The sequence below is a fragment of the Sparus aurata genome, chromosome 5 (assembly GCF_900880675.1).
Source record: "Sparus aurata chromosome 5, fSpaAur1.1, whole genome shotgun sequence".
NCBI classification, from domain to species: domain Eukaryota; kingdom Metazoa; phylum Chordata; class Actinopteri; order Spariformes; family Sparidae; genus Sparus; species Sparus aurata.
Genome location: NC_044191.1, coordinates 2,009,171 through 2,035,543, shown reverse-complemented (window position 1 = coordinate 2,035,543; position 26,373 = coordinate 2,009,171). Strand labels below are relative to the sequence as shown.

The window sequence follows — 26,373 nt, the reverse complement described above, 5'->3', positions numbered from 1 at the left end:
TTCGATTGTTGAAATAGTTACTATCGGGGATTGTTGAGGAAGAAACATCTGCATTCATTTTGCACGGCTGTACAATTAGACAGTGATTAAAGTAGACCACAGCTAACTTGTTGTTATCAAAGTAACCATTTCATACCATACAGGAGTGCCCGTTGAGCACTATCTGTATTTTGATTAAAGTCACCCGCCCTCAAGGGTTCATTGAAATTCCTCAAGGTGTGTGCAGTCTGTATTCGCTAAGGAGCTCTTGAGGTTTGCTCAGGTGAATCTTGCTTGAAGATAACTTCAGAGGGGCTCTTGACCGAGCCAAAGGGTTATTTAGGCTGACCAGAGGGTTAAGGGATAACTTTTGTGTAACACAAGGCAAAGATGAGACACATAATTCCTCATTAGAGCAAAAATGATCCTATTTGAAAAAAGGTTACAATATCTTAAAAGGGCAGTTGCAGCTCTTTGTGCTTGCCACTCTCCGGTCAGCATTTCACGTTTTAGGATGTGACATAATGGGACTGAGAGAATTATACAGCAAATGTACAAATGCTTGAAAATAAGCCAAATGTTTTTTCTCATCACAGTACCACATAGCTCTTAAAGTAACCTAAATTTGTTCGGCGGTTAGATTTTTCACTATAATATTATAATGTGATAGAACATTCAAAGGTTTTCGCTTAAGATTATCAGGTGAAGAACATAATGTTCACCTCAGCTTTCATATAGGTGTAATTTATCACCTCAGGAGTAAAACATAAACCCATTTCAACAGGCAATGAAACAAATAATAATAATAATTTTCAGCTTTCAGTTCACTGAAAAGTGTTTTGCATAATAACTAAAAAGAAATAGTCCGCCAAGCTGTCCAGAGTCGCTGTGAGCAGGGGAAAGCAGAGATTTCTTGGCCAGTCCATACAGCAGGCATTCACTGCAGCTCGGAGCTTTTCGCAGGCATTTCAAATGTGTTTCAGCAAACGTTTTCATTCAGTGTTTATACATGTGGCTTTTTAATTATTGTAATAAACAGAAACCAATGAGCAGCCGACGATCCAGTGTGAAACTGCTGCTAGTACCTTTCGTGTCTGTAGGCGGCGCATGTTGCCAGCTACGTACCAACACCGCTCAGTTCTCCCGACCAATGAACAGAGGCACAGCCGTGACGTCTGCAGTCATCTGTGTTGGGATGATGATTACGTGTAGCTTACCAACTAGCAGTAACTAGCTTGACAGACGAGACAGCTCCCTGCGAGTTGATATCGACTGTCACAACGACAGCTATTCTTTGAGTGGATACGGCGAAACGTACAGCCATTGAGCACCTGAAAACGCCACGAACTAATATTTTTTTATCGAAGTTTATATGGTAAGAGGAAGACGTCTTCAGTGAACGAGCAAGCTAACGACAGCTAACAACAGCCGCTGGTGGTAACGTTAACTCTCATTGTTGTGGCTAGGTGAGCTAGCTGTCTGTCAAAACATGTAGGCTGACTAAACGCTGAAGTTTCTTCCGTTTCGGCAGTCAAGGGGAACATTTGAAGACACTTTGCTTACATTGTTCAGCGACCAGTCCTCTGTTTTTGCACCTCTTGCTGTTGTCAAAGCCTGGCAGATACTTAGGGAAAGCCTTCACGCTGTGTGAAACCCTCTCTCAAATTTATAAAAACCCTAATTGTAAAAGTGCTTAGAGGGATATCTCCTTGTTTATTTCCCAAATGTAGACCACATTAGACCAGGTCTAGACCTAAAACATTGCACATATAGGTTGACTGGTCTAAATTTTGCATTTTCCCAGTGAAGCCAGAGAGTCTTTGACACAGTTTCAGATATGTGAAAACCTTTATTTCATTTGTGGAAATGCAAAAATTAATATTTCACAGCTTTTTTTTTTACATGTAGATTGCAGATAAATCTAGAGCACATTAGACCAAGTCCAGATAAAACAGCACTTAATTAAATCTGGATTAGATTACTCTGGAGCGGCTGAAGATGCTTTTAAGCCTTACACAGTCTACAAAGATCAGTCACAATATTAAAACCTCAGACAGGTGATGTGGGTAACACAGATCATCTAGTTACAATGAAATCTTCTGCTGGTAAACTTTGGACCCGGCATTCATGTGGACGCCACTTGACACACCAAACACCCAAACATCGTTGTGGATCAAGTACACCCTCTCATAGCATGGCACTCCTTGATGGCTGTGGCCCAGCAGCAAGACAGTGTGCGCTGACACACCACAAAAATTGCTCAGCACTGGCTTGAGAAACACGAAAAGCCCAACGCTATTGACTGGCCCCCACAATCCACCAGATCCGAATCTGTCCGATCTATGGAGGCTCCACCTCCCAACATACAGGACCCAAAGGATCCACTATGAATGTCTCAGTGCCATGACAGGTCAGACCTGTCTTGGCTGCACAAGGGTAACCGGCACAATATTAAGTAGGGGGTTTTAAAGTTGTGGCTGATCGGTGTGTAGTAACTGTTTATGATTGCCAAGAGTCAAAACTTATAATATGCCATGTACTAATGGCAGTAAAAAAAAAAAAAACTCTTTGAAGTTACTATCTTTATTGACAAGTTGCTACCACAGTGTTTCCTCTGGTTCTCTGTCAGATCCAATTTGGACAGAGGTGTGGCAATATGTATCCCATATGCAGTGCTACACATATACCTCTATACCTGGGTGCTTTCACACTTGAAGTTTGGTTCATCGAGAAGGGAGAAAATGACGTACTGTTGCATTTCAGTTCTATTTCTGATTTAGTAACCAGGTGGTTTGTTTCACAGTTGATCCAGATGTAGATGCAGATATTACATCTGCAGTAGTGATTTTGAGCTATGCTAGTTTTTCACCCTTTTCCTGCTAACCTTAACTCTTTACCTGTCAAACCTGTTGGTGTCCTGTGCTTTTGCTGCTGAGGAAGTACACTCTGTTTGAATTTGTGAGTCTGTTATTACGAGAAACAGTATTGCTAAAACTTTTGGTTGCATTCTGAACATAACTACTGCCATCACTGCTATTTCGGATGTACTGACATTTGAAATGGTTGCCTTTTCATGGGTGAGGGAAAAACTGACTGATTTCTTGACAGCCCTTACTGGGCATTGAAATATGGAACATGCAGAATCAGTGAATATTTGCCAGCAACCCACAGCAGTATTCTGATCAGACCATAAAATTACCGAGCCACAGTTTTTCCACTTTTAAGCAGTGTTCTCGTTTCAGGAGCATCCTTTGAGGATGTAACAACATTTTTGTTTACAATCTTTCAGAGAGAGTGAATGAGAGAGAGAGAGAGAGCACAATGGAAAACTACTGCCTTCCACCTGATGTCTTGTACTTTTTTCATGTCTGTGACATAGTCTACAGATATAGACACTAAAACGGTCTTAAAATGGTGGTAAGATGTCAATATGACTATCAGCAGACCTATTTTTGCTGGGAACTGTGGCTTTGACATGGAAAGATAGGCGAGACTCTGGATCTCTAGATGATGCATCAGCAGCTGAAAATATACATGGTTGAAATTCTTCAGTATTACAAAAACCAAACCTTGCGGAACTAGGCAATGTCAATCTTCCAATTTTGATAACTGTTTCTTTTCTTTCCTAGATGTAGCAGAATGGAATCACCAGTTCAAACTTGTCTTGAGTGGTACTGCATAAGGACGTGGCTCTGTTTCAGTCATCAGAACAAGGAGCCATAAACTCCATGCAGCGAGTGAACTTGCTTGCTTACCAGATACTGGGAATTGCACTCAAAAGGAGTCAGTGAAAAGACAGACATGTTTGCCAAATTGAAGAAGAAGATAGCAGAAGAGGCAGCCACAGCACCTCGGAGTGGTGTTCGTATCCCGCGCACCATCAGCAAGGAATCCATCACCTCAGTGGGGGCTGACTCGGGGGATGACTTTGTGAGTGCTCTGTAAAATCATCTCCAGTCACTAGTTTGATGTTTGCTTTTCTAAATTGTTTACCCAATCAATGGTGCATAATCAACCATTGTTCTTACATTTTATTCCATTTGTTTTTGTCAGTAACAAATGGAGACAACAAACTTATCAGCGTAAATCAATATTTTTGGGTCAGTGTACTTGAAAGTAGTTGAGTAATAAACTGATACAAATCAAGAAAGTTGAATAAATCAAGAAAGACCAGGTCAAAACCTGATTTATGGCTAGACTGTGTATGGTCAATGTGCAAAGAGGTAGCAAATTAGTTATAGTTGTAGTCAGCGGTAGTGTCTGTAGTATAAATTCCTGGATATCAAATTCCCATCTGTAATTTGCTGTAGTCAGGGTCCCCGCAGACCTGGAAAAAGTCTTGAATTCTATTTATTCACAGATCTCCTTCGGTTGGATGAAGTGGGCCTCTGGCATTTCACAGTTACACTCAAATATTCAAGTTTTTATTTATCAGGGTCGGTTTTATGGGATCATGACATGATTTTATCATAGGTATTTCATATCCACATTCAGCCAATATTAAATAGCCTATATATGATATAGACCGATGTATTGGATATCAGAATTTACTTGCTTCCAAACATCGGTATTGGTATCGCCACCACCCAATATCTGTCTTAAATTCCATCCCAAGTGACAATCAAAAGGTCTTAAAAAGGTTGTAAATTTAACTTGCTGAAACCAGCAGATACCCTGATTGTAGTGGTCGCAGTTGTAGTCGATGTAACAGTGTACTAAAGTAGAAGTCTGTGTGTGTCATAAAACACAGTGCGTTTCTGGAAACACCTATTGTAACAGGATCAACAACAGACGCAGTTTTGGTACTTTACCGGATGCAATGTGTCTGTCTGCATGCCTGTGAGATTTTTGTAACTGTGATAGTGTCACAACCATGCAAGATCCAGTCACAAGTTTGACCTTAATTTAGATTCTAGATTCTAGATTTAGATTCTAATTCTCTGCTGCACACTTGCAAAGTTCTAAATTGGGAGTAATCTAACCCCTTACTGCTTAGTACTAATGTAATAATGTAGTTATGAGTACTTGTGTAATTATGTGTAAGGAATACTGAATAGTCATGGCTCAGAAAAGTGAATGTGATGGTGGACATTGTGAAATCATAAAATGTACTGATGAAACTGTCAGACATGTGGTTCAAAATCAAATTGATGATTCACGATTCATGATCTTCACATCTTAATTTGTGGACAAATGGATTAAAAATTGGAAAAACAAAATGGTTGTTTAACATCCAAATCCAAAAAATTAAAAGGTTTTGTTCTTAGCTTAGCTATTAGTTCAAGTGCTGCAAAGGAAATTATACAATTCCACTTTGGACATTATTTTAAAAAAAAAATGCTTGACTTGTCACTGTCACTATGTACTCAGGCCTGCAATAATAGTCGATGATGGGCAGTTGTTATCAGATCTGTTTTTGGCCTAACATAGGCAGAACATACTGATGGTGAAAACGAAGCACCTCAAATGTTTGCACACCACCTTACAGCAATACTGTGATATTTAGGCCAGTTGTCTAAACATCAGAGATACCCTGGCAGCTCCTGATGATGCTGATGGCTGTGGTCATAAACAGCTACATAATGAGATAATTAATTTAAATCACAAACTGAGTGTCTGCAGTTTCTCTTTTCAGTACTAATGGTCAAAATAGAAAGAAAGGAAATTTGATTAATCCTGTCAAGGAAGTCGCAGTGTTCTCTGAATTGGTCTTTTTACGGATAGTGCTAGATTTTACTTTCTACTTGTTCATTCATTGAATTTCTTTTCATTTTCTTCAATAAACTACACACATACCACTCTTTTTCTTTTCCACAAACTTTATAATTTATTTTACGTATACAGTACAACAAAGTTAACAAACAGAAACAAAAACAACAGCAGCAACATCCACAATAGCAAGGAAAAAAAACAAAAAACAAAACATGAGTGGAAGTTCATGAATGCATTCATAAAACATCCCACCTACACACACACACACACACACACACACAAAACACAGAGGGAGTGGTCCCGTTCTGAGACTGGCAGGGCTGGGGACATAACCCACCAAGACCGGGCACCACACGGAGAGTGCTAAATTGAGGCTGTCATTCTGCCCGCTCACAATGTAATGCAACATTTTAACATCTGGAAACATTTAATCCTTTTCTCTTCCACCTATAGAGCGAAAAGAGAGTGTCAACAAGCCTGGTCCAGTGACCACCTCTCAATCAACTACATTCACCTCTCTATAGGTGTACCACATACCACTCTAAATTAGGTTTGGAAGGTGACAGAAAAGTCCTGTTCTATGAATGGAACTTTGGCTGGCTTTTGAAATAGTCACCACTCAGGCAGTTCAAGTTAACAGGCCTGGGTGTGACTGTCCTCAGCGTAGAATAGGGATAACTTGTTGACTGTGCTTTGGTTTCTATTGTATTGACTGCATGATTAGGATCCCATGTCTGAACCGACCAGTGTAACCTGAAGTCACAACAGAAAACACTCACAGCTGACTTAATCTCAGTTTAGTTGCTGAATTTTGTCCTCTTTTTGCTTGTGGCTGCTCATTTTATAGTGGGTTCTCCACTGCATGCACTGGAAATCATTATGAGTTCCCTAATTGTTTTCAATAGAAATGTTTGTTTCATGGTTTGTAAAGGAAATCTATTCCTGTGGTAAAGCTCTGTTCACTGCAATCCCTCACAGGGGAAGCAAGACTCCTGAGACTGTAGAGCCATCTCAGTTGCATCTGGCTAAATTATTTAGTGAAGTCACTGAGTAGCAATACCACCAGCTGATATGTGACATGTGACAATGTACTTAGTACTCACTGAGTTTTACTGAGTGCCAAAATGTATTAAGCTCATTTGCATGATCCCAACTAGTGACGACTTTACCTCCTAGGTCTATTTCAAATAATTGTATTATTTCTTCAGCTCCCTAGTAAACGCCACTGACATATCATTAGAAATGTACCGATACCACCCTTTTCCTTTTGGTACAGGTTCTGAAGCCTGAACTATGTGTATCGACCAATACCAAGTTCCAATCCAGTATCAGATCCAAGTATCAGGGGCATTTCAGAAACTGGTATCGCTAAAAAAATCTGTTGCACTAGTGCAACAGCATCTGTTAAAGAAAAACATTAGCAATGACAAACATAGCTAGATAACATACATTGATCGGATCATTACTGTAAATTTTCCAATTTTAAGTTGATAAAACCAATGTTTCCCAAATGTCAACAGCTGAGATTTAACAAAAGTTAAATAGTGTTTGGTGAACTAGACATGTACTTAATTAACGAGAACAAAGTGTGAGAAATCTTGCACTTTGCTTTGTAGTACATTTGATTCAGGTCCATTTGAAATATCAAATTGACCATTTGTCAATGTTATTGTTTCTCTACATGAACACCATCAGTATAATACTGAACAATAGTTCAGCAGGCTGTTCTAAAATCTTACAGCGAACTTCCTATAAACAATGCAATATCTTCAGCAATAAACAAAAATAAGGCTGTTGATTACTTTACTTACTTATTATGTAGTTAGGTTCTCAAATAGAGATTCCTGGTTAGCTAGCATCATTAACCTCCTTAATGCCCAATCTGTCCTACCTAATGCTGTGTTTTGTGTGTGTGTGTGTGTGTGTGTGTGTGTGTGTGTGTGTGTGTGTGTGTGTGTGTGTGTGTGTGTGTGTGTGTGTGTGTGTGTGTATGTGTGTGTGTGTGTGTGTAGGCTTCTGATGGCAGCAGCTCCAGGGACGACCTTCCCGCCCAACTCCTCAGAAGGAATGATCAGATCCGCAAGCTGGAGGCCAAGCTATCAGGTAAGATGGTTCACACTGAGGTTTCGCAGGTGGAGTGATTCAGCCTGTAGCTGTCAGTCCCAAAGGTCAGAGAAATTTGAACCGAAGTGCAGCTTGTTAATGGTGTTATAAATTATCAATTAGGAGCCTACTCCTTTCAAAGCAACGCACAGGGCCAAGCTCAGATTGTGTGTGTTGTTTTTTTTTCAAGTTTTACAAAAAAAGTTTACTTTGCCTCTTTTTTCCTGTACAAACTACAGTCACACCTGCAACAAATACAAGAGTGCTGGTTTAAAACTGCCAGACCCTGACACAATTGATACAGATATCTGTCTGACCGCACAGGACTAACTATCTGAAATACCCATCTAAAAGAACTGTCTAGACAAAATTACAAACACAACAAAAATAATATCAGATTTAATACTGGTCTTTGTAGTGAAAATTTTAACCCTACAGTCTATGAGACTGGCAAGAACTGTTGAGACCATGTCTTTGTCAGAGGGATATGACTAGATCCTGTTAGGAAACAGTTTGTACGCTTGGATATGCAAATGCGAGATTTATAGTAATTTGATTACATCTTCTCAGTTCTGTGTGTGACTAAGCAGTGACATTTCTGGGCTTTCATGTTCCTGTGACACAACCAAAAAAACAATACACAAACCTGACTGCATCACTTTTAGTTCTGTTCAGTTTGTGAACGCCGTCTTTACCATAGATCCAGATTCTAATCCTGAGTGAGTCAGTCTTGCAGTATGATGATGGCAACTTATCAGAAATTACATTTGTTAAGCATCACTATATCAATTTCATGTTAAATGTGATGCTGTGACAACTGAAAAAATACTATTCCTCTTTTGCCCCCTACTCACCAAACCATCTTACGTGACAATTTCTTTTAAAATCAGTTCCCTCGAAGGATCGTTTCTTTTTGTTTTTAATTTAAAGTAGTAAACTGATTTCTCTATAAACTGAACAAGCTGTTCATGTTGTAAATATGCAGTACAGAGGGTGTTTGCCATGGTAAAAGTCATTTTTCTTGGTAATGGTGATGCATTAATGTCTCAGAGTTAATATTATCATGTGTTGCTGTTGAAATGTCTGCTGGGTGTGTATTTAATGAGACCAAATCCTAACATATTTGTAGTTTTAGGGCTTTTCCCTCCATTACTCAGTCTAATGACTCCTCTTTCCTCTGGGTGGCTTATTTGACTTTGCACCCTTAAGAAAGGTTAAAGGTGGCACATTCTCATGCAGCCTTTTAACCAGTATGGTTTTCTCAGATAAGAAAATCATTAAAGGAGTCATCACCCGGAAATCGCAATTTCTCTCGTTAAATCATGCATATTGGTGTTGGACCTCTGTTGAAACCTGCCTGAAAAGCTGGAGTTTGAAAGTGGCTTATTTTTTTCGCTTTGGCTCTTTTTCGCGTAGTGCGCGTTCCTAAAGCAGGAGATTTTGACTCAGCTCCTGTGGTGACGTTACCACAGGAGGCTACTTGCAGATTAAGCATCGGCTCACAGCCGTCCTCAGCCAGACTTTCTGAGTGAGCGCGCCGAATCTGCTTATTTCTCTGTCATTTTCACGCCATACATCGTGACCGCCAGCATTAAAACTCAGGTTTACCATTCAGAGACGTCCTGCTGTAAACGTGTCTCTTCCACCGTCTCTGTCTCTTCACTCTCCCGTTCGGTTCCGACTCCGGCTCGTACATAAATGCCTGAATTCCGTAAGGTTCGTCATTTAGTGTGTGCGCCATGACAGCGGGCCGTTTATGTTTTGGAGCCCGTGTGTGCATGCAGGCTCGCTCCCCATTCCGGCGCTGTCCTTCCTGCGCTGTCCTTCCTGCGGCCAATCAACGCGCGCCTCATTACATATTAATACAATGCACATCCGGACCGGTCAAAACCTCGCGCATAATCTCGCGCGAGAAAGTCGCGGTATGAAAAAGTGTCAGAACAAGCTCTATGTTTGATTTTTTTTTTTTTCTAATAAGTTTTAAGAATTGATCCAAAGTGATCCAAGAGGGACTGGATATGTAAAAAACCAGGTGATGACTCCTTTAATAGTTTTACCTTTCATTATTTCTCATCATGTTTTCCCTTTTGCTTTCTCCCCCTCCTTTTGTTCACTTTCTCTCCTGCCTCTCTCTTTACCGTCATCTTCCTGTTCCTCCTTCTTGTTTGTGTTTTGTGTGTGTGGTTGTGTGTTGGTGTGCGTGTGTGTATACCTGTATGTACTGTTGATACCCCATCCTATCAACCTACTTCCCAACACTAGACTACGCTGAGCAGCTACGAATTATGCAGAAGACCAAGGACAAGCTTGAAATTGCATTAGAAAAGCATCAGGATTGTACGTACCTCTATTCTCCTCCCAGTTAGCTTCCTTTCTCTCATCTGTCTGTCAGCTGTAATAACCATCACCTAGGTTATCATCACTTCCTCTCATGAAGATCATTTCTTATTCCAGATGCTAATATTTTGGGCTTCAGATGATTGCTTTGGGAGTGCCGAATGCCTTTTCCTTATAATCTCAAAAAAAAAATCCACCTTTAGATCTTGTACGCTGGTATTTGTTCAGCACATTGATTTCAGAATTATGTATGCATTGTCTTTTACTTTGTTTGTGTACGCATCTTTCCTCAATTTGCCTCACATAGCTATTCTAGTTTATAGTTTCCTTTTTTGGACAGCTTCTAAAGATGTGATTGGAACATATTTCTTTCAGCTGGACAGTATGTACACAATGACATTGGGGCAATGCTTGGTGCCACACCCATTTTTTAAATATCAACATGGTGTTCATTCTGGTCTGTAGTGCTTCCAGTGGAGAAACTGGTATATCTGGTTCTTTTGATGGATTCGTATTTATATTTTTGATTGTTTTTGTGACATCTGTTGGACTCTTGGTCCAAAAGAGTCAAGATGACATGTCGATATTTCTAAGGATGAATTTTGATTCTTTTGGGGGCTTTTCTGCTTAGCTGAAATTTGGATTTGTACACAAGAAATATCACAATCTAACCCTCACTGTCCAGTGGATGTTGCTGTGTCCCACTCCGGCTCCGTCATAGCTGCCAGAAAAGATCCAATGCCATTTCACTTTTCAATTTAATTTACTAACCCCACAGCTACCCTCTTCGAGCTGACTTTAAAGATTTCGACTTTGGGGTGGATTTTTTTCTTTGTTCGTACAAAGATGTTACAGTGCTAGTTTCAACAAACTGGGTTTTAGTTTTTGTCAGCTGCCATGCATCGCTTGTCTTTGCCTGTCTTTGCCTGTTTTGCTTCTGGGATGAACATACTTCTTAATCAGACTCTAACTTTTCACAGCTACTAATGGTGCCACTGTCTTTGCCATTCAATATTTCTGTTCTTTTTGGTTACATACAAAACTCTGTGTATGGTTTCCATCTTTCCCTTTCTCTCTTTCTCTCTCACTTTGACTGCCCAGCATCCATAAAGAAACTTCAAGACCAGAATGAGACTCACCAGGCCAGCAGAACCAAAATGGCAGAGGGGATGGCTTTTGCATTAGAAAAGAAGGATCAGGTAAATGCCTGTGTATCTCACTTACTGTACAGTCCTGATTTGTTGATTATTGATTGTATAAATAACTCTTTCTAACCTTTTTTGCAGGAATGGATGGAGAAGATGGCTGTTGTGGAGAAAGTAAGTCTTTAAATCTCTCTCTGTCAGCAGCAGAGTTGCAGCACAGAGATGTGGGAGTCACATTTCACTTCACATGATGAGAGTTGACCGACAAGGCGATGGTATAGGATTTGTTGTCAAAGTGAAAGGCGAAAGTGCTTGTTTGGCAAAATGTTATATTTAATCCCAAAGTTTATGGTGAATCTGATAAAGTAAATGAGTGAAAACGAATTGATTGAAGTTGAAGGAGTGCAGCCTGTCCCCTGCAGCTCTAACAGCTCCTTCTTATTCCACCACTCCCACAGAATGTATAAAACTACTCCCTGACACATTGCGTTTCCTGTCACTAGCCAACTGCATAATAAAAGTCATTAAAAAAACTGTTGCTTTAAAAGTGAAGATTCCACAGTAGGAAATGTTCAGTTTGTATTAGCAGTAACTTCATACAGTACCCTACACGGCAACCCTTTTTGCCTCGCCTAACATAGAATGATCAGGGAGTTCTAAAACAGTGTGTGTCTCAGATTGTGTGCTTTCACACCTAACTAGTTCAACCAAAATTCCTGTTCTTTTTTAGTTAGTTTTGCACTTTCTGTAAAAGTTGGCTATTGTGGTCTGGCGCAGAATAAAAATTCAGACTGAGACTTCCTGAAAAGGAGAGTCTCCGTCCGGTTCCATTTGAACTCAGGAGTTGTTTAGTTGTAGAGGTTAAGCAAAGCGGACTAACCACAGGCTTTTTTGGCTTTAGATATACAGTATGATTTTTGCCTGAATTCAAAAGATATCAACTGATTGCGAACTGTTTTCAAAGTCCTGTCAAGGCTGTAAGCAATGTATAGGCTACATAATATTTCTGCTGATTAATTTGGCAAAAGAAAAGTGTGAAAGCACACACATGCATGTGTACACTGGCATAATATAACTGCTGTGTTTGTTTAGGAGAAGGCTGCCCTGTCAGTCCGGCTTGAGGAGATGATGGAGCAAAGCTTAGCACTCTTCCAGAAAAGGGATGACCTGGATGAATTGGAGGGCTTTCAGCAACAAGAGCTCGCTAAAGTTAAACACATGGTGCGTACGTGTGGAGCTGGATGGTTGGATTTGCAACTTAAAAACAGCGATGCAGTCTACACCATCCTTTTGTTATTTTGTAATTAGATTTAAAATTGGAGATGAACCAAAAGGATTTGTGGTCACTTGAGGAACTACACTTCTTGCAGTCTGTGAGCCGCAGGACAGGAGAGTAAACTGATTGTGATTAGAGATACTTTGTTTGTTGAGGTTTGATTTGATTTCATCAGGGTTCATAGTCGCACATCTTTAGTGCATGGTCCAGCCTGACCGATCCTCGATTTTTGGGGCCGATTCTGATATTAGGAAGAAAATAATTTCAATATTGACATTTTGGCCAACATACACACACATTATTTGTAGTAATTCCTAAATGTGGTGAGCAAACACTTGTGTCATAAATAGCACCCCCCAAGTATCTTTTTCTGCATCATAATCTCTGTAAATAAGTTTTCATATTGTTGCATGTCGGGCATCACATAGGTAGATCCCAGTATATCCCTGATACACTGTTATCAGCCGATATTATTGCTCCAGTGCATGGTATGTTTGATCATAATTTATTTTCTATTTATGTCTATCAGCTGCTGAAGAAGGAGGAGCAGCTGAGCAAACAGGAGCGGGAGTTCCAGCAGAAGGAGGCAGAATTTCAGATGGCAAAGCGAGGGCTGTCTGAAACTCGGGGGAAACTCAAGGCCCTGGAACAGCAGCATGAGGAGAGCTGCAGACTCAACTCTGACTTTGAAATAGAGCGGTAAGAAGGAATGCAACAGGCAGCAGTATGTGACTTTCTGCTCTTTATTTAGCGTGATGTGATATTAAATTGTAGGTTTATGATATGATACTGTTATTGTGAGCTTGGGGAAAAAATCACAGTTGAATTTTCAAATTGAAAACAAATCTCTAAAAGAGCTCAATACACCCTACTCTAAAAGCCCCCATTTGTTTTTGCGCTGTGATTTTTGTGCAGAGAGGAACTGCTGCTGCTCAGAGAAGAGGCAGATAAGAAAATCAGTGAGCTGGAGGGAAAATGCCAAGAACTGCAGTCAGTCATCCAACAGGTCTCTGAAGACTTTCAGAAAGTCAGTCCTGAACACGCTATACTCTACTACTTCTTTGCCAAAGTTATTAAAAGCTTTTCGTTCATAAACAATTTGTCAAGGCAAAAATTCTTTGACTTAAGTGAGTTTGTGAATTGTTTGTTTTTCAGTCACAGAGTATGGTGTCAACGTTAGAGAGGTCCCTGCAGGAATTACAGACAGAAAATGATGCCCTGAAGTTGCAGCAACAAAAGGTGAGAATGTAATCAGACTGGGGCTTCTCCATGTTTACAGTGTAAAATGTATTACATTTTATAATACATGTATTGTAATATTTTGCAACAGAAATCTAAGATTGACCAAATTGTGAATGATTTGAGGGGGTCATTTAACATCACAGGGGCTCTCGCATAAAAGAAACCTTTTTCAAATAAATAAAGACTTAAAGAATAGATAGTTCCTCAACTTAGTTGTAGTTCAGCATTATTCCTCTAAACCTTTGCATTTATGAATAATTTTGCCATAGGTGGTGTAAAATCCAAGTTCTACTTCCATACGTTTCTTTTCAAATTCTTGAGTGAACTGCACACCTCATCCAGAAAAGATCTCTATGTGTCATGGTGTCTAGGTGGCACTAGTGAAACCTGGGCTGCTCACGTGGTCTGTACAGCAGCTCTAACCTTTTTATTTTGGTGCCCAAATGAAAAGCAAGATGTACAGCCATGTACACATGCTACTCACACAGGATATGTGGCCTGGCCGTTACTTTTGTGATTGTACATTACTATTTACCTCTATCTGACATCAGCCAGGTGTCCTTATCGCTGTGACTGTTCTAGTTTCCTGAACAGTAGGGTATCCAGTAGACCAGGGTCACAGTGCATCCTGCCTGGAGTAGTGTAAATAAATTTAAACAGTCTGATGTGCTTGTAGACAGAGTTTGAATTTTTCCCACATTTGAACTATAGTTGAATAGTTGAAATTTTGATATAGGAATTGACTATCCCTAGTACAAGACATCAGTAATAATATAATGTACAACCTCTACAACAGTGAGCAAGCGTTATCTAGTCCAGTCTTGTGTAACCCTTCAAAGTATCAAATAATTCAGAATGAGAATTTATTCAAGGCAGAGGAATTCAGGGAGTTTCATTATTCCTCTGAGGCAATCAGGACATCAATGGAGGATAACCGAATATTACAGAATATGTTTTCTTCAACTTGGTTGAATATCTTTACAGTTGTTCAGAAGAACAACATATATAATACAGGTTTCCAGTTGCCAGCATTGAAAGCCTGTTTCATGTCTTGTCTTAATATCTTCAGGCTGCTGTAACAGAGGAGGACAAGGAGCGCTTGTTAATGGACCTTCAGAAAAAAGTGACTTCTCTTGAGAGACGACTGCAGGGGAATCTTAGCCAGGACGAGCATCTGCAGGAGCTTCTCCAGGAGGTGACGAACATCTAGAGCAGGGCTTTATCTGATGTGGCAGTAACTGCTGGCAGACACTGAAAAACTCATTCAGCTCTATGATTTATAAGAATGTCTAAAAATGTATATCAGAAAACATGCAGGACAGCTCTCTGAACAATGATATTCAACCCAAATTCAAAACATTTGTGACACTGTATTAAAGGTAAATGAATATAAATCCAGTCATTTCCAAATGAACTTAGTTTATTGACAGCAGCTTTATGAATTGTTCCTGAGCCCATGTAGTGATATCCTTTCAAGAATCATGTGCTTGACGAAGTGGTGAGAAGTCAAATAGGATTGACAAATTATCACATTATTTATGGTTTACACAGCATACCAGCCTTTTTGGTTTTGGGGTTGTATGTACAGTAGTATGTACATGCCAAACTTCTGTAATTCGGTCATTTCAGGGCTTGGACCTGTTACCAAATTATTAACAATTGCAATTCAATGAGATGCAATGAAATTGACTAAATTCCCGATACACTCATAGCCTAAATGAAACTGCAAAGACCCCAGTTGTAATTTTTATAGGTGTATTTATGTAATGATAGCAAACTAGCATTATGTATGTTATGTTAGGTACGATGTGCTTATAAACAGTGTTGATGTAAAGGAACATTTTTACATCATTACGACATATTCATTAGATTAGATTTTGGATTTTATTGTTGTTTTGTTATCTGTATGTTGTCAGTCTTTTTATACTGTTGAAACTTTCATCCATTTTTTCATCTGATCAGTCTGTGGTACATATGTAGGGTTTAAAAACATACAACATGTTAACATGATATTAAGCTTACCTTTTATATGTATTTCATTATTACCCTGCCCAAGCATATAAAAGATAAACCTCATATTTATCAGTGCTATTGTTGCCTTTTCAGAAGTCCAGCTTGGAGCAAAGTCTGGAAGAAACCAGAGCAGAGCTGCTAGTGGTTCGGACAAACCATGCTGATACTGTCAGCTCTCTGGAAGCACAGGTAGACCAGTGCATCTATTCCCTAAACCCTGATGTGTGGTCTCTTCATCTGTTATCATTTTCCACTAAATGGAATAAATAGAACTGCAGAGATATTACCTAATTTTACGGTTGCAGCTTTCAGGCGAATAAAAAGAGTGCTACTTTATTTCCTCCCATTTCCATGAACATGACTTCTGTCATTGAACATCTGGTCATTTTGATTTTAATGAACTTTTTACTTTCAGACTTAGAACAGCCTAAATTGTATTGTGTAATTCTTATTGGAGGCGTCACAGGACACCCCTCAGATTGTCTCTCTCGTGTCTGCCCTCAGGTATCCAGAATGAGCTGCAGCATCACTGAGCTGCAAACCCTTCTCCGACACAAAGATGACTCCTCCAGAGCCTACAAAGAAAGAACAGACACACAAGTAAGCAAACAGCCACATTAGGGCAAGACTAACCAAGATTCTTCATTAACAAAATAACATAGTTCTGGAGACTTAGGAATCAGACAGTATTGACTTTCTGGTGACACCTGACTACAGTTCATTATTAGGACATGGCAAGGACATTCTGGCTAACTCCATTATATCTGGCTCCTCACCTTAATGGGAAATAAATGGATTTCTGCTGGTGTTGTTTCTCACAGTGTGGAAGTGTAGTTACAATCAATCATTCTATTATTTTCTTTTTCAGATAGCTAATCTGGAGCAGAAGGTCCTTGACAGTAATGAGAGACTGAAGAGTGCAGAGCAGCAGATCACAGAGAAACAACAGCACATGGATAAACTGGTGAGTACTGCTATCATTTCAGAGCACAAATTGAGCTTTGAGACTGCAATAGGCTTGGCATTTCCCTCTTCGAGTGGACAGACTTTCATCTCATCCTATAAACTTCTAGTTGGAAGACACTCCGGCTTGTAACGCAGACTTCTCAGCCAGCTGGGGGAAATGGCCCAGTAGAGCTTTCCTTATAAAAATAGAATATGATCTGTGGATGCACTCCTGTATCAATTATTGGACAGAGGATTGCTGCACAGTGGCTGTCCATTGCTCCTAACACTTAGAATGTGGTAATTGCAGAACAAAAATGTCCCTGTGTCTAAATTATTTATATGAAATAGAATAAAATGAACAATTAATTCTCCTGCTCTGCATTTCATGACTCAACAAATGGTCATAGAATGCTGAAAATACTAACCCACAGTGTGCGTGATTTTAAAACTATTTACTTTGGTGTCATCAGGTGGTGGTATCAAGAATGACACCGTGGCAGACAGCAATGATGGCACCTTTTTATTGCCATGATATCTAATACGTATCTCAGTGGTTATTGATCAGGAAATTACCATATTCACTTTTGGGGATACTTGCACAGTCTGATTAAAATGTAACAGCAGCTGTGAATGTGTAGTCACAATATGCATATTGACGGATATCATAAGATGTTCATCCACAGTGTGTAGACAGTTCTAACACTAAGCTAAAAAAAGAAAGATATGTTGCTTTTATGAACCTGAATTGCACTCTATTCAGGTTTTGTCATCAATTTGTTTTTGAGTACAAGCTATGATTTCAGTGTGGATGAGATCATGTTTAAGTTTGTTTTTGACTACATATGTTGAACTATGTGTTTTTGTGTGTTTGGCTCAGCAAGGAGAGTGGAGTGCAGAGAAGGCGTTTCTGGATCAGCAGGTATCTTTGTTGGAGCAGCAGAGTCAGGAGAAGGCCAGCAGGCTGGAGGACAGCATCACCTCTTTACAGACAGAAAGACAGATGCTGCAGGACAGGGTGGTATGTTTTGCTCCCACTTACTTTTTTCAAAGATTTATTTGTACTCTGTAACGCTATGCAGTATTTTTGTGTTACACATGAGTTACTTGGGCAGTCGTTAATATAAACGTATTTTTTGCAGTTAAGACTGTTTGCACTGTGTGCTCCGTCTTGACTAATACTTCTTGTGTGCCAGGCTGATCTGGACAAGCAGATAGGAGAAGCAAACTCCACTCTGAAGCAGCTGACAGGAGAGCTGGAGCAGTGCCAGGTAAGAACAACAACACCACACTAGGTTTTTTTTTAATTGCACAAAAAAACATTTGTCTGCCTTTTAATCTGGGAACTCAGTGATACAGATATTCAGAATCTTAAATAGAAACATTTAATAGATAATAGATGTAATATGAAAGTGTCATTGTATAAAGGAAAGAATGAAAATCAGATGATCAGACACTAAAAACATGACCTGACACATTTGATCCAGTTGTATTCTTCACATACTGCAATACAGCTGCAAAGACTGTGAAGCAGCAAAGCTATGGACTTTGTACTGAACAGCCGCCAAACTTGTCAGATTCAATCCAAATATGGACATCTAAAGATCCTAAAAGAAAATGTTTGTCGTTTCAGTCTTCACTCTTGCCTTTTTCTTGATGTTTGCCTTCAGGTGGAGCTGAATAACCGGCAGACAGTGAGCTTGGAAATTGCCAAAGCTCTAGAAGAAACCAGACAACAGAAGGAGGAGCTGCAAACACAGGTGAGTGGACGTACATGTCACACATCATTTAATATTCACAAATATAAAGGCAACAGCTGACATGTGTTACACACACATATACATTTTTTATGCCTCTGTGCAAGCAACAGCGGTGGCTGAAGGCATTATGGTTTTGGGTTGTCAGTCTGTCCGTCTGTACGTCCATCCCATTGTTGTGAACATGATATTTTAAGAACACCTTGAGATCATTTCGTCAAATTTGGTACTAATGTCCACTGTGACTCAAGGATGAACAATAACTACAATAACTTTATTTTAACAGCGTGTACTGTGTTTAACTTGATTTGTTTCAGGTTGGAGAGCTGAACACATCTCTACAGAGCTCACAGCAGGAAGTGTCCACAGTCACAGAGAAGCTAACACTGAGAGAGGAGGACATCAAAACTCTCCAGAACGGTAGAGACACACACACACACACACACACACACACACACACACACACAATCATTATATTAGTTTTGATGTAATTAATCTTTGTGCAAGTGTAGGTTGTTTGAATGGTGTACTAGATTTAGACTACATATTGGCGTACCATTTTTATTAAAACTCAGATGTAATCCATGCAGTGCGGTCCATCACTGTTAGAGGAGATGTTCCATTTAATTATATTTTTAATTTATTAAGATTTTTGTTGGGTGGGTGCCTTATTGAGCACATTCCATGTAAATATGCATGAATATATAGTTTGAGAATACATATTGATCAACCCTTTTTACAGGGAGAAGCCACAATAATGGCTTTATTGGGTTTTCGGTAGCCTTGCAGAATGTGTTAGTTAAAAACAATTCTGTATTGTGTTTTATTTAAAAAACACAAATATTACTCCTTTTCATGAAGTGGTTGATTTTTGTTAATCTCCTACTGTACAACATTTCCGCAAGAAAACAATCAAATGTGCAAGTGTGTGTTGCAGAGGTCCAATGTCGGCAGGCATCACTGGTCCAGCTTCAGGAGGAGCTGAAGCAGCAGCGAGCCCAGATGGAGCAGATGGAGCAAGACAAAGACTCCCAGCTGATGAGCCTGAAGGAGGAGCTGCTGAGTCAGACACAGCAGCTAGACAGCTGCCAGGCGCGGGTCAGTACCACCGCACAGTCAGAAATACCTACATGCACACATGACCTTACATGTTTCATACATTATTGATGCAGCAAGCATAATGAATGAATTGTGTAGGTTTTTACAGTCATTCAAATGTTTCTTCTGTAGTTACTGCTTTATTCAACACTAACCACAGGTCAGCAAGTCACTAATCTTTCATGTCTTGCTCATTATTGACCTAGAGATCAAGCTTAAGACTTCACTTTCATTTGTTCATTTTCATTGGTTTAGGTGTTTTACTGGTAACACATGTATTTATTGTCTCTTTGTGTCACCATCAGTTTTGCTGTTATCTGGTTTATATCCTGATTTTATCATATCTTATTACCTTTTTCTGCTACAGTTTGTCCAAAGAGATACATTTCAACTCATGCCACAATTCAAATGTGACTAAATGGTCAGTGTGGTTTGGAATGTGTTGCCCAGATCTCATACTTGGAGGTGGAGGTAGAGACCCTGACAGAACAGCTTCACAGCCCTGCAGTGTGTGAGGAGAATCATAATGGCAGCGTGACTGTGGATGATCTGGATCACATTCAGAAGGTCAACAGAGAGCTGGAGCAGCAGCTCAGTGACAAGAACAGGGTCAGCTACCTTTATACTCCCATTCTGTTGTTCTCCTAGCTTCAATTGAAAAATATCAGCACCACGTCCAATGAAATTCACTCTGCAGATACATAGTGAATACCCACAATAGACCAAGCACCACACCTAAAACACATTGACGTTGTTTTGCAGACCATCAAGCAGCTGCAACAAAGACTGGCAGAACTGAAGAGGACGCTGCAGAAGGAACTGGTCAGACAGTGAATCTCTACATATATTTACTGTTTATTTTGTTCTGACAATATCAATAAATCAATCTTTTTTTGTATGGCGCCAGTTCACACCAAAAAAATGTTCCAAATTAATGAGGTCCAAACCATACAAGTTGTTTATTGTATTTACAGTGAGAGTGAGAGAGAGAAGGAGAGAGAAAAGGAGGGAGGGCGAGAGGGGGGAGAAGCAGTTGGAGAGACTGGAGGAGGGGGCATACAGCGGACACAGCATTAATAACAGCTTTACAGATTGAGATATTAATATTAATAATACTAAAAGTATAATAATGATAATAATGATAATAATATTGAGGATGTTAATGATATAATATAATAGTCAAGCAGAACCGCAGCAGCAGGGCCAACGACCATCCATGGGAACCTGCAAGACCAGAGAGCTCAGAGACTCAGGGGAAGAAGCCAAGTCAGTAACATGCATTACTGAGACATGAATGTGTACAGATGAAGAGAGAGGAGCTCAGTGCATCATGGGAAATCCATTTTTGGCAAGATGCCCTTCCTCAGCCTGTGTTCTAGCATATTCACAACCAATCTATACAGACGTGTTAATTATAGATTACTACAATCAGCCAACAACATTGCAACAAAATAGTTCACATTTAATTATCATCATGGTTACAAAAATAACACCCATACTAACTGAGTCTTTCTCGTCTTTAACTCCTGTTTTGTTGTGCCAACATATTCAAATTGCATGGGCATTTTAACAGGTAACCAACATATTTATTATCACATGTGATTCTCCCTCTTACCATAAACCAACTGGTGGACATACTGAAGTGGATTTGAATATTGACCTGTTGCTAAACTCACGTGTTGCTAAGCAGAAAATGAAAAAAACAATGGAATCAGCCAAGAAAATTTAACATCCATGCATTTATAGAATAGACCACAATAGTCAGTTACTACAAATCTCTGAACTGAATTAAGTTATTCGATTCAGCAAAGTGGTTCATGTTGTCTGCCTCAATCTGGAGCTTGCTGGTATTATTTTTCTCTCTTCTGCCTCAGGCTTGATGTCAAACCAAAGCAACTATTCATTAAAAAAAAGTCCACTTAAACCTGCTGAAGTCATGCCAACATAAATACATCTTTTAGATGCACATGATTTGATTGGCAAGAAAATTCTGAAAAATAGAAACTTGCACAAGCTAAATGTGAAGTAATATGAAATGGAGTATGAAATTAGACAAAGCGAACTGTTCTCACTCGATGAAAGAGCTGTTTAATTAATTGCATACATTTTACCTTGTTGATTAATTTCATTATTTGTGTTATTCTGCTACCTCTGTACAATACAGTCCACAACACTATCATAATGACTATCTACTTGAAAATCATTTTAAAAAAGTTGTAATGTTAATTAAGTGCTCTCTTAACATTACGAACTTGATTGATGTTGTGCTCACTTAGTTCAATTCTAAATTAATATTTTTATTCATGTTTCCTACTTTATGCTCTATAGAAGCTAAAGCCTGAGCCAGAAGCTGAAGGGAAGGAGAAGTTGCCAGAAATCCGAGCAGAAAAACAAGAGAGGTTTTGTCCAGATCTGCCTCCAGTATCCAACCCCAGCCCACCAACCTCCAACCCCACAGTGACCAACACCTCAGACCTCAACGACAAACGAGAAATCAACTTTGAGTATCTCAAACATGTTGTGCTTAAGTTCATGTCATCCAGAGAGGCTGAGGTAAGTAGACTAAAAAAGTACTTTAAGGAAGGCTTTTGTGTGTAAAACTGTGGGTCTGCCTGATTTGTATTGACTCAGTGACTGACCCTAGGCTCTGCCTCACACCCAGTCTGAATCTTTTGTTTCACTCTGTCAGGCATTCCAGCTAATACGAGCTGTATCTGTGCTGCTGAACTTCACTCGGGAGGAAGAGGACATGTTGAAACAAACTCTGGAGTACAAGGTTGGTGTTTCATCAACAGTCACTGTATTATTTGTCTTCAGCCTCAAACACACTTCATTGCAAAAGGACAATGACTTTAGACATCTTGGACTTGTCAGTAGAAAAATAAAAAGGCTACTAAAGCTTTGTTTCTCAATGTTTTATGATTTATATCAAAGTGAAGTGTGTTACTGTGATCGGAGTGAAAAAAAATCACTTTTCCACTTGCCATTATGGCTCATAATGAGTTTTCGGCAAGGACCACCTTTGCAGACAGATAAATTCTTAATTGAATACATACAAACATGTCATCAAAGAGAACTTGCCACATTTTATTGTCATCATTTGGAAACATCTCTAAGGTATGATTGAAATTCATGAGTGGTCCAGTTGGGATTGAATAATATGAAAATGATGTATTAGGCCCAATGTGTCTTTAGAATGAAATTACTCTTGTACACACTGCCTGGCCAAAAATATGTCACCACCTGGATTTAACTAAGCAAATAGGTAAGAGCCAGCTGGAAACAAGTTATTGAAACCCTAACTGATGCAGTGAGGAGCTTCTCAGGAGTGATGCTTGCTGAATATTGTCCTCTGTAGACCTATGTAGATATTCCATTAAAATTAAAAATCTGCTAAAATAGTTATTTACTTAATCAATAATGTCAGGGCTGTGTTTCTGATCAATTTAATGATATGCTCATTTTAAAAAATGTGCTTTTTTTTCAAAAATAAGAACAATTCTAAATGACCCCAGTATTTTGATTGACAGTATATACTGTATACATTTAAGCTTGTTTTATTGTAAACCAACCACGTGAATGGTGTGTTTTGTGTTCTAGATGTCCTGGTTTGGATCCAAGCCTTCTCCTAAGGGTATCATCAGGCCTTCAGTCTCAGGCACTGTGACTCACTGGAGCTGATGAGCAGCACAAAGAGCTGAAGCGATGGAGAGAGAGGAGCTAATGAAAGACTTCCTTGAGGAGAGAGTCCTTCCTCTGAGGCTCCCATCACTGAGCATGACTCTAGCTTTAAACTTTGAACATTCTCCCACAGTTCTGTCCGTATGAGTTTTGTCTGCTCTGTGGGGACAGAGGACTGCACAGTATGTTTGTGGGATTAAGACCTATTCATAATCAGTTGTTTCTTGTCAATGGTTAAGGCAGATGGACTTTTGACCAGATGTTATAGAGTGTAAACTGACAGACACATCATTCACAATGGAGTTGTAAGTGTCTCAAGTCTCATTTGTCTTCCCTGACATATGATACAGATCTGGTATTTTCTAGTCCATGAAAACATGAAAAACTGAGTTAGCATGAAAGAAAACAAGACAAAACATCAGAAAAGAGATAACAGACTGACTTGACTGTTATTTTAGGAACTGCCTAATGTTTTATCCAGATTGTGTTGGAACAAAAAGCAATGTGACCTTAATGGACAAGTGGTCCAGGCTTTGATTGCAAAGGGACCTTTTAGCCTGTCACTTTGCTACTATTTAATTTTAAATCACAGAGGGCTGCTTAATTAATATGTGTAATTTAATGACCTGAACGGGATACCGAAGTTGATTTGGTTTCAATATCAGTGTGAAATTATTAAATGATTCCTGCTAAATGGACATAAATGATTCATATTTGTGTTGAAGGATCTAAATTTGCCTACATGTGGAATTTGCAGGCCCTTTTTTTCTGAATTTGTACTAGAACGTCAACTATTTATTTAATGGAATAGCCGTAAATTTGTTTTCTTTATTATCCATTGAAATACAATCATGGTAGAATTTAAAGAAATGTCTTTGTCTCCTCCATCTTCCAGGGATGTGAATCCAGGCTGGCATTTCAGTCTGTGTATCATTCCTTCTTTTAATATTCAATAGGGAAACCAAAATCAGGAAATGAAAAAAAACATATTTCCTATAATATAATGTGATGAATATCAAAATCAAGTTCAGACCCTGACTCGTTTCAGTTCCCTTTTTTGGTCTCAGCATAAAATGGAAGTAAGAAAATACAAAACATATTTTTTTGTATCAGATTCATAAACCAATAATGAAATAACACATTGTTTTTTCATTTTCTGATTTTGGTTTAACAGATGAATATTTAAAGAAAGAATGATACACTCCATTTCTGTCCCTCCAATTCCATAACTTCATGAGAAATGAGAATATTGACATTTTACAATATATAATTGATGCTTAGTAATTAGTCATTATTGACATTGAAGTCAGGTGTCAATCTCAACCAGACTTCAATTATATTATCATCATATTTATTCATATTGTATCATTGAAGTCACCATTCCAAGAAGATCTGAGCCTGGCTGGTACTGACTGTTGAGGTCCATACAAGCACTACAATATAGTTGATACACAGTGAAAAATCTTACAATATTTTGATATTTAGTGAACATTTTGGATATGGACCCCTTAAATCTGGTTGATAAATAATTTGGACCAAGATCTTTACTGAGAAGAAGCTATCACAGTGTAAAAATAAATCTGTAAGTCCTCCCTTGTGGACAACTGTTTAAGAGGGACACTGTTCTGTTTTTAAAATACTGAAAACATAGTGTATCTTTGGTGTTTCTGCACTGCAACTTCTTCTTATCTACCAACCTACATAAACATATGTACTGATATTGGCCATGCTGTAGTTTGACCGCTCATCTAAATGAGTGTTAAATCCTAACAGCATGGCTGTGACTGTTAACATTTCTATGGAAGACCTTGCCCCCGTGTCCATTTCCTGTTACCTGGATTGGCAAAGACTTAATAAACTATGGCCCCATCCTAAACCACACACAGTCAAATCATTTGACTAGTAGAGCTTGTTGTGGGATCAGCTTAGAAGTGCTCTGCATGGAGGCTCAGAACCATGAAAAAAGAAAATCTCTTTTAATTGTTTCTACTGGATGGACAAATTGGCTGACACCGCTGATCCAGTATCTACACACACACACACATTGTCCATTAACATCAATATGAATCATTTAGTCATCATTTGGTTTTCCATTTGGGTAACAGTGTGGTGAAGTAAGTGAATGCTATGTAAAAGATGACTAGAAGACGTGCTCTACCTTTACCTGCCTTTGCTAATGTAAATAAAAGTACATTCCACATGTCTATTTATATATAGAAATATGTTCATACTGTATGCATTGATAACTTTATAAATCAGTGGCTGTAAATGATTTGATGTGACCATTTTGCAGTATTTATCAAAATCATCATCATAGACCTGAACCTAATCATGTTTCTGCCTTGGCTTGTCACTCAGTCCCACTGACCATCTCTGTCCCCTTCTTCTGAGTGATGTCACTCACAACATGGTGGTTTATTTTTACATCAGAGGGAAGTCCAGATTCCAGGGAATCTGCATGCCTAAAGTTCAATCCCTAAAGCAGTCTCCACAGTCCTTTTCATTTCTGAAGTTGAGGGATTCAGCACTTGTATTCATTCCAGAGGTATACATACAGTATGAAGCAGAAATACATGTGGTTGCTGTCTGACTATGATTATCAGTAACAGAAAAGAAAACTGCATTTTAGGTCAGATTGTTGTTTTTATGGTGTGTGACATAGTGTGTGCCGATTACATTATTTGAATATTGGGATGCAGGAGTACATATTTGAATGCAGAATTGTCATCATCTAGTGTTACTAATGACAGGTAACAGACTGATGGATATCATGCCGTCTCGCACTTTTTAACTGAACTGATTCTGTTAAACCCTGGAACACAACTGTACAATCAACAGCTTTTCTGTCTTTTGCTTTTCATGATTTAACAATTGCTGCCACTACAATGGTTTCCTTCATTAATAAATCCGAAATGATAAAAGCATGCCTTCTGGCTCCAAATCCTGCATATTTAAATTAATGTTCCTTTATTATCCCATGTTATTTTATACATAGTGCAATGCTAATATTAAACATGTCTAATTTTATTTATTCTATAGTGCAGTTATTCATAATCCACAATTTTTTTCTTAAATTAGAATTATC

At 38.9% G+C, this 26,373-nt stretch overlaps 1 protein-coding gene across 6 annotated transcripts; it reads left to right on the top strand.

Moving 5' to 3' along the window:
* Positions 1-1,151: 1,151 nt before the first annotated feature.
* golga1 (golgin A1) lies at positions 1,152-26,212 on the top strand. 6 transcript variants are annotated; one of them, XM_030417350.1, is made up of 24 exons: positions 1,152-1,354; positions 3,609-3,909; positions 7,704-7,794; positions 10,057-10,131; positions 11,233-11,330; positions 11,418-11,450; positions 12,369-12,497; positions 13,082-13,251; positions 13,468-13,558; positions 13,708-13,791; positions 14,864-14,989; positions 15,901-15,996; positions 16,312-16,407; positions 16,676-16,771; positions 17,633-17,773; positions 17,949-18,023; positions 18,423-18,512; positions 18,827-18,929; positions 19,447-19,607; positions 20,058-20,216; positions 20,370-20,429; positions 21,936-22,160; positions 22,297-22,383; positions 23,208-26,212. In XM_030417350.1, exons 2-24 carry the CDS (start codon positions 3,781-3,783, stop codon positions 23,286-23,288), a joined length of 2,496 nt encoding a protein of 831 aa, XP_030273210.1. In that variant the 5' UTR covers positions 1,152-1,354; positions 3,609-3,780; the 3' UTR covers positions 23,289-26,212. The 6 variants fall into 6 exon arrangements, with proteins under 6 accessions (XP_030273210.1, XP_030273207.1, XP_030273209.1 ...); XM_030417347.1 differs by having other exon boundaries at positions 13,468-13,579; XM_030417349.1 differs by having other exon boundaries at positions 1,152-1,416; positions 13,468-13,579.
* The last annotated feature ends 161 nt before the right edge of the window (positions 26,213-26,373 follow it).

Excerpts from the sequence above, each read along its gene's own strand:
- golga1 (XM_030417347.1), top strand. The coding sequence starts at position 3,781 with ATGTTTGCCAAATTGAAGAAGAAGATAGCAGAAGAGGCAGCCACAGCA. Across the intron at positions 10,132-11,232 it reads ATTAGAAAAGCATCAGGATT|CATCCATAAAGAAACTTCAA; the intron begins GTACGTACCTCT and ends TTGACTGCCCAG. Across the intron at positions 22,384-23,207 it reads AACAAACTCTGGAGTACAAG|ATGTCCTGGTTTGGATCCAA; the intron begins GTTGGTGTTTCA and ends TTTGTGTTCTAG.